Source organism: Uranotaenia lowii, chromosome 3 (genome assembly GCF_029784155.1).
Source record: "Uranotaenia lowii strain MFRU-FL chromosome 3, ASM2978415v1, whole genome shotgun sequence".
NCBI classification, from domain to species: Eukaryota; Metazoa; Arthropoda; class Insecta; order Diptera; family Culicidae; genus Uranotaenia; species Uranotaenia lowii.
The window spans coordinates 30,588,123-30,606,212 of record NC_073693.1 but is presented as its reverse complement, the minus strand read 5'-3'; the positions used below and the strand labels follow the sequence as shown (position 1 = coordinate 30,606,212).

The 18,090-nt window shown below is 40.6% G+C and overlaps 1 protein-coding gene across 1 annotated transcript; it reads left to right on the top strand.

Moving 5' to 3' along the window:
• Positions 1 to 3,074: 3,074 nt before the first annotated feature.
• Positions 3,075 to 3,816, top strand: LOC129757595 (uncharacterized). The gene is made up of 2 exons (XM_055754867.1): positions 3,075 to 3,185; positions 3,251 to 3,816. Exons 1-2 carry the CDS (start codon positions 3,182 to 3,184, stop codon positions 3,679 to 3,681), a joined length of 435 nt encoding a protein of 144 aa, XP_055610842.1. The 5' UTR covers positions 3,075 to 3,181; the 3' UTR covers positions 3,682 to 3,816.
• The last annotated feature ends 14,274 nt before the right edge of the window (positions 3,817 to 18,090 follow it).

The following is an 18,090-nucleotide window of genomic DNA, read 5'->3' as shown; positions in this document are numbered from 1 at the left end:
TATGATTTCTTTCGAACTTTGGAAGATTTGGCCTTTTTGAAGTAGGGTTCCAAGCGAGCATCTACAAGACACTCAACCATTCGCATCATTTCTGCCTCTAATTTGTTGAAGCTCTCAGGTTCTATGGTTCTGTAACCGGAAGTACTTGAATCATAATGGTTTTTGTTGGGAGGGTTATGTTTCAGGTAACATCCTTCATTTCCGGATCCTGATCTTGAATTGGACTGATTGTGTTGGTTTAATCTTCTGATGGGTTCCGAGAAATCAGAAAAGAAATCATCATTTAGCGAATTCGAATCATATTTTGAATATGTAGGGTTGGGGTTGCTAATTAACGGTTCATTTTTCTGGTACTTACAAGTGGCGATGATAGGCAGATGTCTAGTTTCTGCATCTTTGCACAGGACCTGAAGATCCTGGTGTAAAGCTTGCATGGGCTTCCGACTTCTTACCAGATCGATCGGCAAAAGTTTTCCCTGTGATTTCATCGCGTTCCATATGGCCAGTGATGATTCCAAATCGGCAGCTAACGATCCCACCGGGTAATTGGGATGCGATGAGTGTACCGGACACGGCATTTCCGCAGACTCATCGCTGTCCGAATCATCAGCGTCGTAGTCCGTCGATTGAAATTCCACCGGCACATATTTCACTTTAGTTTTAATTCTTTTTCGTTTCACCATTCTTGTTTTGTTTATGTTATCGGCAGTTTGACAATTTGCTATGTGCTGCAAAGAAAATCGGTGTGGGTTAAAAGTGTTGCCATGTTGATTGTTGTTAAAAATTATGCAAAATAAAACTATGCTTTGTTAAAACATGAACATTAAACATAAATTTTCTCTAAAAACGCGAACAACCAAAACCATCGAATTCTTTACCGGGAAAAATGGTTTTGGAAATCGATTAAAGTCCTTCTTCTGGTCGGGACCTTCTCTAAACACAAAACATCGTATCAAGCACTTTTTAAACTAAAATAGTGGGATAATGTACGGCGACAGCCATTCGTGGATCGCACGAATCCCTGCCACCTCCCGTCAGAAAAAATCCTTAGATTTTTGTATTCTACGCGGTCGTCTCTTGGTTACCTTTCGCGGACTTTTTGTTGGGCGCCATTTGTTACGGTTGAATTTGCAGCGGCTAGACCAGCCAAGGCAAGGTACTCAAGAGTACGGAACCTCAGGGCCGGCTGGCTACTGGGTAACCAAGGACTTTTCGGGTAAAATACAACAAATCGGGAAATTTCATGTTTCTATGTTTGCTTTTATTAATGTTTTTATGTGGCGTGTTGTCTGTGTGTATAAAACAATGTTCTGTGTCTTGTGTGGCGTGTATTTGGCTCACTAACCGTGATGTGCTGCTGCTGCTGTGTAGCGACGTCGCGGTTCCGGAATTCCAGTTCCGGAAGCAGGAGGGCCGTCAATTTAAGGGCGTATCGACGGGGTGCCGAAACCGTCGGCGCCAGCGGGCGTTGCTGGACTCGGTCGTTGCAGGCGTCTTCCTTCGTTGGCTATTAATCGGCCTGCCCACGAGAGTGCCCCGTATCCGGACAGGCCGAGAAGGGAAGTCCTCCTTAATAATTAGGGATCCGCAGAACCCGAGGACGAAGATGATGATCCTTTACGTTTTAGGCGCGAGACCACAAAGGGTCTGCGGGCCGACCCGTGCCGAAGACACACCGGTATTCGGGTGAATTCCGTGGACGTTCACAAACACTATACAGGACACGACTTCACACACGGACGCCTGATTCAGAAGAGACTCGAAAAACGGAAGCAAGCTTCCTTTTCGGCTTTTTCGTTTCATTTTTCAAATATTCCTCCTTTTCCTCCAATATCAATTGACAGCAGCTTGCAGAAATGTAGCCTACTGTGGTGCTATCTTGTTGTGAGACTTTACAAAAACATGAATTTTCTAATATAACATACAAAACTACAAAATGAAAACAAAAATCAAACGATTTGTAACCAACCGGTTACATTATAAAAACTTGTCATGTTATTGAACAACTAATGACGACTTGATTTAAATTCTTTTGCAGCTTCCGATTACCAGCAGCTTAGCGAACCGATTTCCTTCAAATTTCGTGCATTGTTTCTTCACTCATTCGGTGAGAAAATGGTGTTGCGTTCATATGCGAGCAGTGCAAAGTTGTGGATCACCTGTGCTACCATGGGAAAGGAAGGGTTAAACTGATGGTAACGCTCATCCGGTGGCTCCAGAGAGGGGATCCGAATCAGGTTTACGAGTAGGAACTGTTGAGCGCGACTCGTCAGTCTTGTCAGAAAGTAGTGAGACAGGTTCACAATTTATTTCTCACTTCTAGATAGATATTTAGTGAAGGATCGACAAAATATAAAATAAATTTAAAAAAAAATGGTTTCGTCCATAGTGATGGAGTCAAAAATCCCGAAGGAGATATAAAAAAAGTTTTTGTATAGAAATTTCAATATTAATCGAATATTGTGACGCCGTGATGAATGTGTATTAGCAATTTTTCAGGTTGACCATAGTTAAGTTTTGCCAACATCGATTGACTTCAGACGAAATATTGAGTGTACAAGAATGAATTAAATGAAATGAAAATTAGACAAATATGCGATGGAAAAGCTGCCTAATTTGGGTGATGGTTTTTTTAAGGAGAGAAAGAATAACTTTTTGCTTCCAAGCCAGGCCGCTACTTGCCTACAATGGATCGAAGAGGTAATAAGACCTTGTTGTTCGATCTATTGAAATAAAGATAACAAAGGAAATAAACAGAAACATATGTATCTAAACTAAAAACGTAGCCACGATATGACGATAACAGAGGATGAAATGCATTCAAATCTTGTGTGTCACAACTAACGAAATAATGATTCATTTCCGTTCAAGTGGATTTGAGTCTAAGAAACGGAGAAAGAACAACAGGTAGGTACCACACAGATAACGTAAATTTAGGTGCAATCTTGTTCAAATAAACTTCGATAAGATAGCGCACTTTACTGTAACAGTTTTGCATAATTAGCCCAAAGTAAATCAAAATCAATAGTCGAGAAAGTATATTATACACACTGATAACGGGGGAGGGAGGATTTATCATTTATTTTTATATAGGTTGAACCACTATTTATCAGTTCAAAGCACTCAGTACCAGTTGCAGTTTCCAGCGGTTAAGATCTCTTCCAACTGACTGACAGTCGTCATGGGTAGGCATCAATCGGAAAATTGCCGTTCAGAGAGTTAAGGCCTCATGGTTTCGTTTCTTGCACAGCAACCAAATGGATTTGGACCACCGCCAATGGCCCCCATCCCCCGAACATGGTCCCCGGAGGACAGGACAGCGACGGATGCACCATCTACGTTGGCCGGGCACATCATTCCGGTGATTTGCTGCCGGCCAAGGTGATTCCCGCGAAAAATGCCGCCTACGTGGCGTACGGGGGTGGAGAACATTTCGTGGACGGCTTCGAGGTGCTCTGCCAAAAGGAACTGATCTGGGATAATGCTCACGGAGGCATCATTCCTCCGGATGCCATCTGCGGAGGAAATACGGCCGACGGAGAGCCACTGTATGTGGGACGGGCTTACCATGAGGGATCCCAAACCGTGGGAAAGGTTCAGTCTTCCCATGGATGTGTCTACATACCGTACGGTGGTGCGGAAGTAGCTGTCCACTCGTACGAAGTGTTGTGTGAACGGTAAAACACCTGCGTGGTTTCTTTTTTTATGTTGGATAGGAAGTAGCTCTATAATTCCGCCCTTCAACAACTGACTCATTAATAGTCGAACTGTGACTATTCAAAGTTAATATAAATATTATTTTTGTTTCTCATCGAATTTTTTTTTGTTCTTTTTGTGTGTGAAAATTACCTTAAAAGCGGGCTTGTGCTACGCTTAATCCCTCATCTGCTCTAGAGTGTAGTCTAATATTAGAAATTCGGCAGTTCGTAAGTTTGATTGTTTGATTTTTGTTTTAATTTTGTAGTTTCGTATGTTAAGCTCTTGAAAATTCATGTTTCTTGTCCAGTCTACAACAAGATAGCACCCCAGTAGGCTACATTTTACTGCTGGTTGCTGTTAATTCACAGAGGAGGAGAGGATGCTTGCTCTTCTAAATCAGGCGTCCATGAGTTAAGTCGGTTCCCTTACAGAGTTCCTGACTATCCAAGGTGTGGAGTCCCGGTTCTGGACCCTTTAAGGTCCAAATCCAGACTGCCGCACCACTTTTTTTTTTTTTTTTTTTTTTTTTTATACGGGATTTTCATCCTCTGGGATGATTCATCCCTACCGGTAAACTGCCGCACCACTGACTGGATTGCTTGCTAAACTCTACAAAGGTCAGTTGTGCTATCGATTGCTTAACATCGTCGGTTGAGTTGGGCTCTCATATGTTGTCTGTATGGGGGAAGCGCAAAGACGATTTATATCAAGATACCACGTTCTCCCCGTTCTCAATAATTGCTTCATTATTATTATTCTCATATTATTTTTATATTGCCATGGGCTGAACCCGGCTCTTAACATTATACCGACGGCCATGGGCTAAAACCCGGCTAACTATCGGTTGCCATGGGCTGAAACCCGGCTATTATTCCTTTACCGATGGCCATGGGCTAATCCCGGCTTACTATCGGTTGCCATGGGCCATGGGAAATCCGGCTATTAATAATTCGACGGCCATGGGTTGAAACCCGGCTCACTATCGATTCAGTATTTAAATATAGTTTTCATTTTAATATCAAATAATAACACTCACTAGAAGCCCATTTAGGGCTTTCCCATTTAAGGCTTTTGCCCTTCTGGGTGGTCGAATCCCTCTATGCCTTAATGGACGGCCAAATACCTTTTTACCCTATTGGGCGGAATATTTCCTCTTTGCCATAATAGACAGTCGAACCCTCTTTGCCTTATAAGGCATAGCCCTAATGAGCAGTCGAAACCTCTTTGCCTTAAAAGGCTTTGCCCTAATGGGCGATCGAAAAACCTCTATGCCTGATTAGGCATTGCCCGAATGGGCGGTCGAAACCCTCGTTGCCCTTACGGCTTTATACGATCAGTGCTTGAGTTACCCACAAGCACTAATCCCATTTCTCCCTCTCACCTGAGGGGAAATGCAAAAATTTACACTGGCATGGATCGCCAATGTGGAGTCCCGGTTCTGGACCCTTTTAAGGTCCTAATCCAGACTGCCGCACAACTGACTGGATTGCTTGCTAAACTTTACAAAGGTCAGTTGTGCTATCGATTGCTTAACATCGTCGGTTGAGTTGGGCTCTCATATGTTGTCTGTATGGGGGAAGCGCAAAGACGATTTATATCAAGATACCACACAAGGATTTCACCCGAGAGATAAGTGTTCCGCTGCTACACGGATCGGCCCGCAGACCCTTCGTGATCTCACGACTAAACGTAAATAACTACGGAATAACTACGGGTTCTACGGAACTCTTATTTCTAAGAAGAACTTCCCTTCTCGGCCTGTCCGGATACAAGGCAATCTCATGGGAGCTTGAAACAGCGGTGGACGCAATTTCACGATGCGAATAATATGAAATTAACGATCGCTTCTACGGTGTTTTCTACGTATAGCTCACAAGTGTTTTTGAGAAGCAGCTCATCCCTCGATTTAAGAGTATTTTGTTAGTCGTAAAATAGTAATGGTGGCTCTAAAAAATAAAAAACGGCTTTGGAAGGCCTTGTTACGCGCGTTTTTAGAGGTTTTAGAAGAATTTGAAAAGTGGCTCCGGAGAGTGGGAAAATGCACTCAATAGGAGGCGGAATGGCTACGCTGCTGCCAACTGTGAAAAACTCAAAGTTGAGTGACGAAAATGTAAACAAAGGAAATATAATTTTGTTCTTTTCTAATAGCTTTAATTTTTACTTATACGTATTTGTTTTCTCTCCTGGCTCAGTGTTGCACTTAACCCGATAAAAACATACACAAATCGTCGCAAGTGTATTGCTACCTCACTCACTCACACGATCTCTCGAAACACTGACAAAATTTTCGGGGCACTACCGCCCGATGACAGTGCAACACCTGGTCAAAACCAGTGCAATGCTGTGAAACAGACCTCTCCGTGTTATTGAACCAAATATGAGTTATGTATACTAGCAGTGTAACTCAATGTGTACTTCGATCTAAACGTGTATATTCCTCTCTTTGTTCATTCTTAATAAATCCATCCATGCGCAAAGACCGTTGTTTTATTCCTCTCGTCAGGTTATGGGCCCAGTCCCAGCGCGGATGTTAAGAATAAGTTTTTTTTAACGACGGAATATCGTAAAAAGATTCGGATGTTGTCGGTTCGAGTAGTGAACTAAGTTTGTCCGTGGAATTGCGATACTAAATAGACGTCGGAACGAAAAAAAAAACGTTTTTCCTTGTGATTTTTCGGAACGGAAAAGTGTGGTTTGATAACAAAATGGAGGAAGATCGCCACACACCGCGAGTGTATTTGTTTGATGGGAAAAACTTCTCCAACTGGAGTTTTCGAATGGAAGCATACCTGGAAGAATTGGGGTTGCTCCATTGTATCCGGAATACGTTGGAAGAAGAAGAGTTTTACCCGGAAGTGGAAGCAGATACTCCCGCTGTGAAACGCGAAAAGGAGGAAAAACGGAATAAGCGTCGGCAAGAAGATTCCAAGTGCAAATCGATACTGATACATAAAATTGCCGATTCCCAATTAGAATACGTTCGGGGAAAAACGTCGCCCAGGGCGATCTGGTTGTCACTGCAGCAAACGTTTGAGAGAAAGGCTGATGTCATGCTGAAACAACTAGCAACGCAACGCAACGTTCCAATAAGATTGCGTTGCATTGCATTGGTATGTCATGCTGGCGCGACCTGTCACTTTGAAATTCCCTACAAATCATCACTTCTCTACACTTGATAATGCTTTGAATCGTCTCCTTTCTTTCCGGAGCCATAAAAAACTCATCAAATCACGACCCGGATTGCAAGAATGCCGAAATTTGAACCGACAAAATTCCTTGTTTTTTTTTGCCGGAACTAAGAATTTATGAAAATTTTCTCGCCGATTAAGATAGTTTTTAGTTTATTATCACAAGTTCGGACAGATCTTCGTACTATTGTGCTTAAAACCCGGAATCACTGCTTCAAATCGAGAAAAAACAATGTTCCTATTGGATTTCCTACTAGTCGCGCTACTAAACACATTGGCATCAGATTGGTCGCGCTACACAAAGCGACCAGTATGACAGGTCTGCGCGATTTCCATGGAGATCAAATGAGAGCTGGTTAGTCGTGTGAACGTTGCGTTGTAGGTCGCGTTGCTAGTTGCTTCAGCATGACATCAGCCAAAGGGTGTGTCGGGAATTTTCTTTCTCTTGAAGCAGCTGGCAGGAATGAAATACGACGATCGTCGGCCGATGGAAGAACATATTTTGTGTTTCGAAAAGACTGTGCGCGAGTTGGAATCCGCGGCAATAAAGTTTGATGAGCCAGTGGTTGTGTTTTTCCTGCTCCAATCAATGCCCAAGTCGTATGAACAATTGATCACCGTGTTGGAAACATTGCCGGTCGATCAATGCTCTCTGGATTTTGTGAAATCGCGTTTATTGAGTGAAGATGTTAAACGTCAGAATCTAGTGAGTGGTTCGGAACCGAACACAGCTTTTGCCGGAAGAAGTGGAAAATTTATGTTTACGTGTCATGGTTGCGGAAAACCGGGACATAAACGTGCTAACTGCCCGAAAGGCAAGCCGTCGGAGCGATTCGCTAATGCGTCGGGAAATGTGAAGAAGAAAGGGAAGGCGCATACGGCTGAAACGGGTGAAATCGCGTTCATCGCCAGCGACAGTGGACAAATTAGTGGTGGTAAATTCCGCTGGGTGATTGATAGTGGTGCCTCGGAGCACATGGTTCACGATAAAAGTGTATTGGTGAATGTTCGGAAATTGGAAACGCCAATGGTTATCAGTGTTGCCAAGTCTGGGGTTTCACTTGAAAGTTGGCTAGTTGGTGAAGTGAAAATGAACTGTAAGGTTGATGGAAAATCCCTAAAATGCACAGTTCATGATGTGTTGTTTGTCCCTGGGTTGTGCACAAATTTGTTTTCGGTGAAGAAAGTTGTGGAACGGGGCATGGAAGTGGTTTTTGGATCGCACAATGCTCGCATCATGAGAGGCTCAGATGTAGTGGGCATCGCTTATCGGAAAGGTAAACTGTACGAGCTCGATGTGGAAATGAGTGTTGGTGCTGCGATGATATGTAGTGGTGAGGATAAGTTTTCTTTGTGGCATCGAAGATACGGCCATATTGGCCACACAGGCTTGTTGAAATTGATCCGAAACAACATGGTTGAGGGAATTGACGGCTGTGTTGGTGTGTCCGGTGACAAAGAGATTTGTGAGCCATGTATGATGGGCAAGCAATCTCGTTTGCCGTTTGATGGTGGTGTGTGTAGTAGATCGTCTCGTCCCCTCGAATTGATCCATACGGATGTGTGTGGGCCGTTTTCTCCTGCGTCTTGGGATGGGGGAAAGTTGTTTGTGAGTTTTATCGACGATTTTACACACTTTACGGCTGTGTATGTGCTAAAAGCAAAAAGTGATGTTATGGATGCTTTTCGAAAATATGTTGCGATGGCTACCGCTCGGTTCGGGAAGAAGATTGCACGATTGCGAAGTGATAATGGGGGTGAATTTATGAACCAGGCGTTCATAGAATATTGTTGTGAATCTGGCATTGTTATGGAACCCACGGTTCCGTACACCCCACAACAGAATGGTGTGGCGGAACGTATGAACCGCACCATTATGGAAAGAGCTCGTGCAATGTTGGATGAGTCTGGTGTAAATCGTTGTATGTGGAGTGAGGCTGTGTTGACTGCGGTTCATGTGATAAACCGTAGCCCTACATCTGCTTTGCGGGAAGCAAAAACACCATTTGAGATGTGGTTTTGTCACAAACCGAATGTGGCTAGACTGCGGGTGTTTGGGAGCAAAGTGTTCAGCCACATACCGAAGGAAAAGAGAACGAAGCTGGATGCCAAGAGCCACGTCTGTTATTTTGTTGGCTACGGCATGAATGGCTATCGGCTGTGGGATCCGCAACAACGGAAAGTGATTATTCGTCGTGATGTTATGGTGGAAGAACTAAAAGTGAAGAAAACAGTGGACTCCTACATCTACACAAACGATCATTTGGTATCGGACAAAGTGATGGACCAAGGTCCTAGTGAAATAGTTGAGACTGTACGAGAAATCATAACTCACCCGGAAGAAAAGAAAGAAGAGAACATTGACAGTGACCAACGGAGTGAGTATGACAGTGCTGAAAATGGTAGTGAAAGTGAAGATGATGCTGTGAGAAGAAGTGATCGTGAAAGGCGTCCTCCAGTGAAGTTGGCGGATTACGAAGTTTATACTGCATTTGCGTTAAACGCAGAGAATTTCGTTGAAGATATCCCGTGCAACGTCGTCGAGCTGAAGAAGCGTCCGGATTGGCCGAAATGGAATAAGGCGATTTCCGACGAGCTGCGGTCACTGAGGAAGAATTCTACGTGGGATTTGGTAGACTGTCCATCTGGTGTCCGTGTACTGCCATGTAAGTGGGTATTTAAAGTGAAGCTTAAGGACGACGGAACCATCGACAGATACAAAGCCCGGCTAGTAGCTAAAGGCTGCTCGCAGCGCCATGGATTCGACTACCAGGAAACTTATGCGCCAGTTGTCAGAATTAGTACAGTGAGAGTTCTGCTGGCCATAGCTGTGCAACAAGGTCTTCATCTGCACCAAATGGATGTGCGCACTGCATTTTTGAATGGTGAGTTGTCGGAAACCGTTCTGATGCGCCAGCCTCCAGGATTTGAGCAGGGGAATAAGGTATGTAAACTCAACAAATCGCTATACGGCTTAAAACAAGCACCTCGAAGCTGGAATGAGCGGTTCAATTCCTTCGTCCTCAAACTTGGATTCAAAAGGTCGCAGTACGACAGTTGCCTCTACACGAAAAAGATTAAAGAACTGGTGTTGTATTTAATTCTTTATGTTGACGACATTATTTTGGCATCAAACTCGCTGGAAGAGCTCAAGAAGGTGAAGAGCTGTCTTAGTCGTGAGTTTGAGATGGACGATATGCAAGAACTTCGATACTTCTTAGGCATGAAGATAGAGCATAATAGGCAGGAAGGCAAATTGACCATTAATCAATCCCATTATATTCGCTCACTGCTTAAACGTTTCGGTATGGATGAATGTAAATCTGTATCTACTCCCCTCGAACCTAATCTCAAGTTGCAAAGAATTAGGGAAACCGAAACAGCAACCAAGAACCCCTATCGTGAACTAGTAGGTTGCTTGACATACCTCATGCTCTCCTCTCGTCCTGATATTTGTGCGGCCGTTAACGTGCTTAGCCGTTTCCAAAGTGGTGCTACTGACGAACACTGGAACCATTTGAAACGTGTTCTTCGTTATCTGCAAGGAACCATCGAGTATGATCTGGTTTACAAGCGCAATAGTAATGCTGAACCGCTGATTGGTTTTGCAGACGCAGATTGGGGAAGCGACCTAGATGATCGGAAATCCACTTCGGGAAGCGTATTTCAAGTGTTTGGTAACACTGTGCTGTGGACAAGTCGAAAGCAACCAACAGTGTCCTTGTCATCCACAGAAGCCGAATACATATCGCTTAGTCAAGCCGCTTGCGATGCAATATGGCTTCGGAATATTCTGGCAGAATTCGGGATCAAGAAGATCGCCCCAATCACGGTACACGAGGACAACCAGTCTTGTATACATATTGCAACAGAACCACGGGACCAGAAAAGAATGAAGCACCTGGACATTCGATACAACTTCATTCGCGAATGTATCCAGAACGAAGACCTCAAGGTGGTGTACATTCCTACACAGAAGCAGTTGGCAGATACATTCACCAAATGTCTACCAGCAGGACCGTTCAAGGAACATCGAGCTACGTTGGGTATGAGAGGGGGTGTTGTGAAACAGACCTCTCCGTGTTATTGAACCAAATATGAGTTATGTATACTAGCAGTGTAACTCAATGTGTACTTCGATCTAAACGTGTATATTCCTCTCTTTGTTCATTCTTAATAAATCCATCCATGCGCAAAGACCGTTGTTTTATTCCTCTCGTCATGCAATACAGTCCGAATAAACAAACAAGATGAAAGCACTTAGTGGTGCACTAGTGCAACACTCAGTATAAGCAAATACGGTATTAGATGATCCTTTTAAGGTAAGTTTTATTTGCCATCGGTTTTCTCATATTGCGTTACGCGTTTGTTCTTTCAGTTGAAGATCAGAAAGCTTCAACATGTAAAACGTGAAAATATATATATGATAGATACCCGCATAAATGAGGATTGTAGCCAAACGATTTCTCAAATAATCAAACGACGATTTAATAAAGCGTAAAAAACGTTTAGCAAACGATTATTCAAACCTTGAAATACATTGGCCTAATCGTACATTCCGAATTCACTTTATTTTTAATATGTCGTTAGGTTATGTAATTGTTAAAAACTGTTAAAACACTTGTATGGAGGAACAGTTCTACGAACAGTTGAGATAATGTATAAAATCCGCTTGTAGAAACGTTTTTTGTGCATCGAACCATTATTGCTATAGTTTTCTTTAAAGTTCTCTTGTATATAAACATTTATAGCAATTGTTTGGAAGAATTTAACAAAACGTTTTCCAACGTTATAAAAACGGTATTCGGAACCGTGCATGAATAAATCACGCACACATAGACAAATGTGTTTGGAGGAGTTTTAGGATTCGAATAAATAAAAACACCATTTCTTTTCATTATTTTTATATTATTTGAATTCACCGAGGCACCGAGTTCGTATTTCATTTGAAATTAGCATCCTACGAGGATGATTAATAGAGCCAAAATTTTCACTGGCCGCACATAGCTCACTATAGTGGGAGGTTCCCACGGCTGGGGAACTTGGATTCCGCGCTTGTAGGTTCAGGTTTCAGCTGCAGATGTTTTCTCTGTCCAGTTCCAACGGCAGCCGAATAATTTTGTGAGTTGTTGGTGGTCCTTTTCCACGAGCCACGGGCCCAAAGGAATCTGCTGTTTGAGGCCATATTTGCGAGTTGCTATAAAGAAAAAAATGAATTTATTGCTAATAACAAGAAAATTGATATTTTTTAAGATAACTTACCACTTTTAATCCCTAATTTTCGCGAATTCTCCGAAGTTGAAAACTTAACAGCACGCGAAAACTTTTACCCGGCGCGCAGTGTTGTTTTTCTTTTTTTCACTTTCATTTGACAGTTTTCGGCAGAGGTACCAAATGTTCTGATGATTTAGGATTTGCACTTTTTTTTTAAACAAAATCTCCGACATAGATTTTAATACTTAAGTAATTTTTGATCGAATAGGATTTTAATTTTTTCTTGTAAGTTCTTTATTTGAAACGGCTCATACTTTTAGGCTTTAAGGAGCCAAACTCGTTTTGTTTGATTACAATTGTTGCTTATATCTAGTTCACTTTTTGAAGAAAAAAGAAGATAGATAGGGAAATATGAACATAAAAAGGATTATAGACGAAGATCAATAGCTTTTAGGAAAAGGTAAATTTCGAACATGTAGTTCAAATCTATCACAGCCAGGACATCTCTCACTGGAACATAGGGTGGTTTTCCTCGGGCCCCAAGGGAATCTATGAAGTTCGTTCTAGCGAAAAGATGAACCTCGCACGATCAAACAATATATTTTAAATTTTTGTTTAGGTTTATTTTTGTTGTTAATTTGTAATGTTTATTTTCTGTCTATATGTTTCATTTGATTCAAGAAATAATCCTATATCAGTGATCAGAAGAATCTAAAAAAAACATAAATGTATGCTAATTTTCGTTTTGTATAATCACCTAGATTGTATTTATTTGACCCGAATGACAATTGTTAAAGGGTTTGTAATAAATATTAATTATAATAACAACCTAGATTGTATTTGTCTTTGTACTGATTAACGTGCAAAAACATCTGGCATCTTGGACCGGCGTTTCGATCGTTTTTGACGTGCGTATGACAGAAAGAATGGACGGTATGTGTAAAGGTTTAAGATCATTTTCACGATTAAAGAAAAATTGCAAGAAATCGTACATACCATTCTATCACCTTTCCAGATACCATCACATTTTCACATGAACGTAAATGTTTCGTTTTCATCGTTGTCGAAGCAAAGTTTGATAGAACATCTGCGTTTACAAAAACAATCACTATTTCTGAAACCGTAGATGAATTGTATGGACTGTTTTAGATATAGTTTTTTAGTATGCGGGTATATATTTTGAAAATTTAGAGACTAGAAAAGGTAAGTATTTTACAGATCAAAAATTTTCACTGGAAAAAGGACTACGAATTATGATCAGAACTATGCATGTGTTTATTTTTTTTATTTGTGTCTCTTCATTGTTTTTGCAAAAATTGTTATTTTAACGAAAGCAGTTTTAAAGAAACAACGTGGCCCCGGAATCTCGTAAATAGTAGTCGTATTCTTTATGAAGATTAACCAAAATTTGTACATCGAGCAGTTGTGCAAGGACTGATTTTTATAACAATTTGAAGTTAGAATGAGCTGTGACAGATAGATGATTTCGCGCAAATTTCAGGTCATTTTACTTGGTCATTTTACTCGGTAACGGCTCGGGGGGATGTTCCAGTCGAATTTAAATTAGTTTTTGCCCACAAATTTGCACGAGAATTTATGATTTGGTAGGGCAGCTGTGGCAAAAAAAAAGTTTTTGTACAAAAAAGACAATGACGTCGGAACTCCAAAAACGATTTTTGCCGTTCATTCATTTTGCTGTCATTGCAGCAAAGTCATTCAAGAATGGGATGCAGAGAAAGGGGTCCAGTTTGTTCTGAAAACCCCTAGTCAACCCAACTTCCCCCAGTTCCGGCCTATTGAGAAATACTGGACAACCATTGTTTATACAAAAGCCCCTCGACCCGTTCATCAAATCTGTCAGCTACTACACCGCACTACACCAGCTCACTAAGGTGAGCTACTACTCAACGGACCCGAAGAGCGAACCCGATGATGGTACACTAGCAGCAGCAGTAGTAGCCGAGAGCACCCGACGATTTTGGCGCGATCACCCGAAGCAGTTGATCCTCGGCCGCGATCGTCCAACCATCGCTAGACATCGTGTTTTTCTATTTCGTAGTATCTAAGTTAGCCATTAAAGTAAAATAAAGCGAAAGATAGAAATATTATTGAATTTAATAAACGAGGTGTTTCCAATATTAAATACGCGCGTGTGAATCTGTGTGGCCTCAGGATTTGGAAAAGGTCAATTTCATCCCGGAATTCCCAAATTTGCAAACCATTTGAACGGTAGGATCTACCGTATGCAACCATAGATTCTATGGTAGGATCTTTTCGCCAACATCACATTAATACTATCTATGTCAGAAGGACTAAGACCTAGAGCAATCCCCCCAGTTCTTGGTCTAGAGCCACGAGAACTGATCCGGGGTGGGCACTACATCGGCCTCTTTTTCGGCGACTTGACTGGCTCTCGACGGCAATGGAGGCCTTCGAGGGCGGTCTTGGGCAAGGCAAGGACTCCACTGGATTACAATCAAACACCGGTCTTTCAATTTTTATATGTATATTGTTATAAACTTACTGTTGTGTTGTGTTGTGTGATGTTAAGTGTAAGCCAGCTTGAACGCTGCTTCGACGATGGTGGACGATGGTGGTTGATGGCTGGGATGCTTGGCTGGACGAACGGTGGACAATTTGGCGATCACGTGGACGATCAGGTGGCCGAGTGGGTGTTTGATGGCTGGCCTGGTGGATCAATGAAACTGCAGACGGCCGAACCTAACCTTAACTCAACCTACTGTGGGCTGCACCTGCGGTTAGTTCGGATGGGGTTTGGCTTGGCTGCTTTGTGGCTCGATTGAGCTAGTCCCGCACTGCTTGGTTGCTTCCCGACAAGATGGCTGAAGCACCTTCACACACCTGGCTTAACCCGACTTGGCTCGAATTTGAGCAAGTTAATTAAATGGGTCCTAGGAAAAATGGTCCATTAGCACGGCGTAAGGATCAAACTTTATCTCGTTTGGTACCTGATTTCTTCGTGATATCAATCTTCACAATAATCTTTCCACTGATTGGTCAAATAACTTTATATGCACTTATCTGAACTGCACTGACCGAGGTACGAGCGTGGAAAGACTTAGTCAGATACATGCATTGGCCGGCAGACCTTACACACCAAAAATTTTCTAAAATTACACGAGCCAGAAACGCTTGAAAACATAATTTTTTTTGTCTAAATTGAACAAGATCTAATTTTACATTATTTTCTATCTATATATCTCAAATTTATAACTTATATGATGTAAAATTATGTGTACTTTAACGCAAACTTCGAGTGAAACATTTTGAGTGTGTCGATGGTTTGTTGTTTACATTGCGAAATTCTCCGACTTGCGAAATCGCGAAATTAATTTTTGCTTTGTACGCGCTGTTTACGTTTTATTCAGTTATATTTAGTCGCGTTTAGAAAGAGCTATTCGTTTAGAAACATTTAGCTTGTGTGAAAACTGGTGCCCTAATCATCATATCCAAAAGGGAGGTTCCCAACCAAACATTGAAGATGAAATCAATGCGATGTATTGCTCTTTCAGACTTATTTTGGATTTCCTTAACTCTTCCTGAAGAAGAAGAAGCACAACCGCAAACGTCAAACATGGAAACCGAACTTTGAAACTGAAATTAATCTTCAGAACACTTTTATGCGTTTTTTACTAAGATAAACATCATGTTTCAGAATCAATCATGATTTTTCAGCAACATTTCAAACCATTTAAAATGATTACTGCACATGGTAACGTTCTGATTGGAACATTGTTTACCTATTTAAAAAACTTTGGTAAACTTGATTTGAAACTTCAATCAAAAGAAAATAGAAGAAAGAATGCAGAGCTTATTTCGAATTGTTTTTCTCCGCATTTTTATAGATAAAATCGAAGGATTAACATACAATATAAGAATTTTTTCTTCCAAACTTTGAATCTTCTGCAAATTTTTGTGTTTGGAACAAATTGTCAAAAACTTATTCTAGAGTTTAGTTTCAGTAAAAATTCCAAAAAGTTGTTAAACTAATTAAGTTAAAACTTTTGCCAGCTTTCTCTAAGTTGCTGATTTTTTTTTTTTGTGATTTTCATCCGCAAGGATGATTCAGTTCTCAAGATATTTCAATCGTTAATTGAATAACGATTTAAATAACGACTGAAAAATGTTTAGCAATAAATTATCCTTGCGGATGAAAATCTCCCAAAAAAACTGCTGAAAAATGATGCTGGCATGCAACCTTAAAGATTACGTAGTATTTTTATCATGTTTATTAAAAAATTGTTTTATGAAAAAAAAAATCCTTAAACCGTGATTAATTATTTTAATATTTAAATATTAAGTAAAAACCAATAACTTCAAACATCTTTATTGCAAATCGCCATTCGACTCAATCAAACAAATATTGTGCATTGTTTGGGAACTGACAACACAAATATACTTCCGACAATCTATTACAAACATATTTTTTCTTCGTCGGAAGTTGGAAGTCCAACATCTGAAGTTAAATTTAGTGCTGGCGCGATAGAAATATTGAATAGAAACGTAACTTAAAATCCTAAATTTGAATGAATTGAGTCAACACTATCACATAATATACAGTACAACGAATGTTCAAATAAGTCATAGATGTTTTAAAGTAACCGACTATTATCGATATCTAATAATTTACAAAATTCGCCGAGAAGTCGATTTATTCATTCAAATAATAATTTTAGTGCATTTTAAAAAAACGATTTACATATCATATGATGATTTGCTTAAGTGTTTCTCGGCTACACTGACGAAAATGCAACCCATCAGCAGAACTGTCAAATTACGGTTGTCAAATTTCGGGTCTAACTACCGTTGCGAAAATCCAATTTTTCTCTGAATACGCAATACCTTATTGGACGAACAACCGACCAAACGGTGACTCTTATGGAAGATTATTTCACCTGCGAATCTACTCTATCATTGGTGTTTAGGAACGGTCAGTTCACAACAAGGAGGTCATTTTTTATAGTTGCAGGTGAATTATGTGAGTAGATAAATATTCATAAAATGTTCATCATACGATAATCACAGTTGAAATAATGATTTTAAATATGTCAATTCCTTCTCAATCCACAGGTAATCCACCGGAACAAAAATTTTGAAGGAAAAAAAACACGTTCGCGTAAAGCATCGCCAGGAAGGCTCGGAGAGCCCCTTATTAGGAAACAAATTAGAGATGGAATTTAGGAAGAAATATCATCAAAAGTTTGCCAGGAAGGGACGGATATGCGTACTGTTCGTGATGGTTAATTGCCGTGGCTGCAAATGTTCGGGAGACTTCTAGATTGCTCAACTTCCAACGCCGACTCCAAACAGGCTTGTGCGATTGTCTGCCAGTGGAAGTAGTGATTGCGACTACGAAAGGAGACCATGCGTCATTTCCACCACTTGTTGGTCCCAGTGGTCATCTTGAAGACTGGTAGAGAAAGTAGAGCGAAAACGACAATCGCACTTCTTCTAGTTAAATCGAAGGTTAGTTATATGGTGCACAACGATGTACTCGATATAATGGTTTTCTCATTTTCTTAGAAAAAAACTATTCATGATTAGATGAATTTTATCTTAATTAATATACATATTTCTAGAAATAACTATAGGGACAAACCGAATTGTTTAAATTCTTTTTTTTTTTTTCGATTGAAAACTTAACAAATCTAAATTCATAGCAAAACGATTTTTGTCCATTTTTTTAAAACAACGGAACAATTCTATATAATCATGAGCGTCACTGAACGACCGTGTGATCGGACAAAGAGTAATTTGAAATCCCAGGTTTAAGAAAACAGTTGTAAGAACAACTCCTATGTACTGAATATCGATAAGTTGTAACTTTCTACACTCATCTACAAACAATCTTTTTACTCAATTTTTTTTTATCATATTCTCAATATAAAAAAAATGTATCGTCCCAAGTAAATACACCAAAATTTTTCTTCTTCCATTCGAAATGAGAATTCAATTTTAATACATGCAA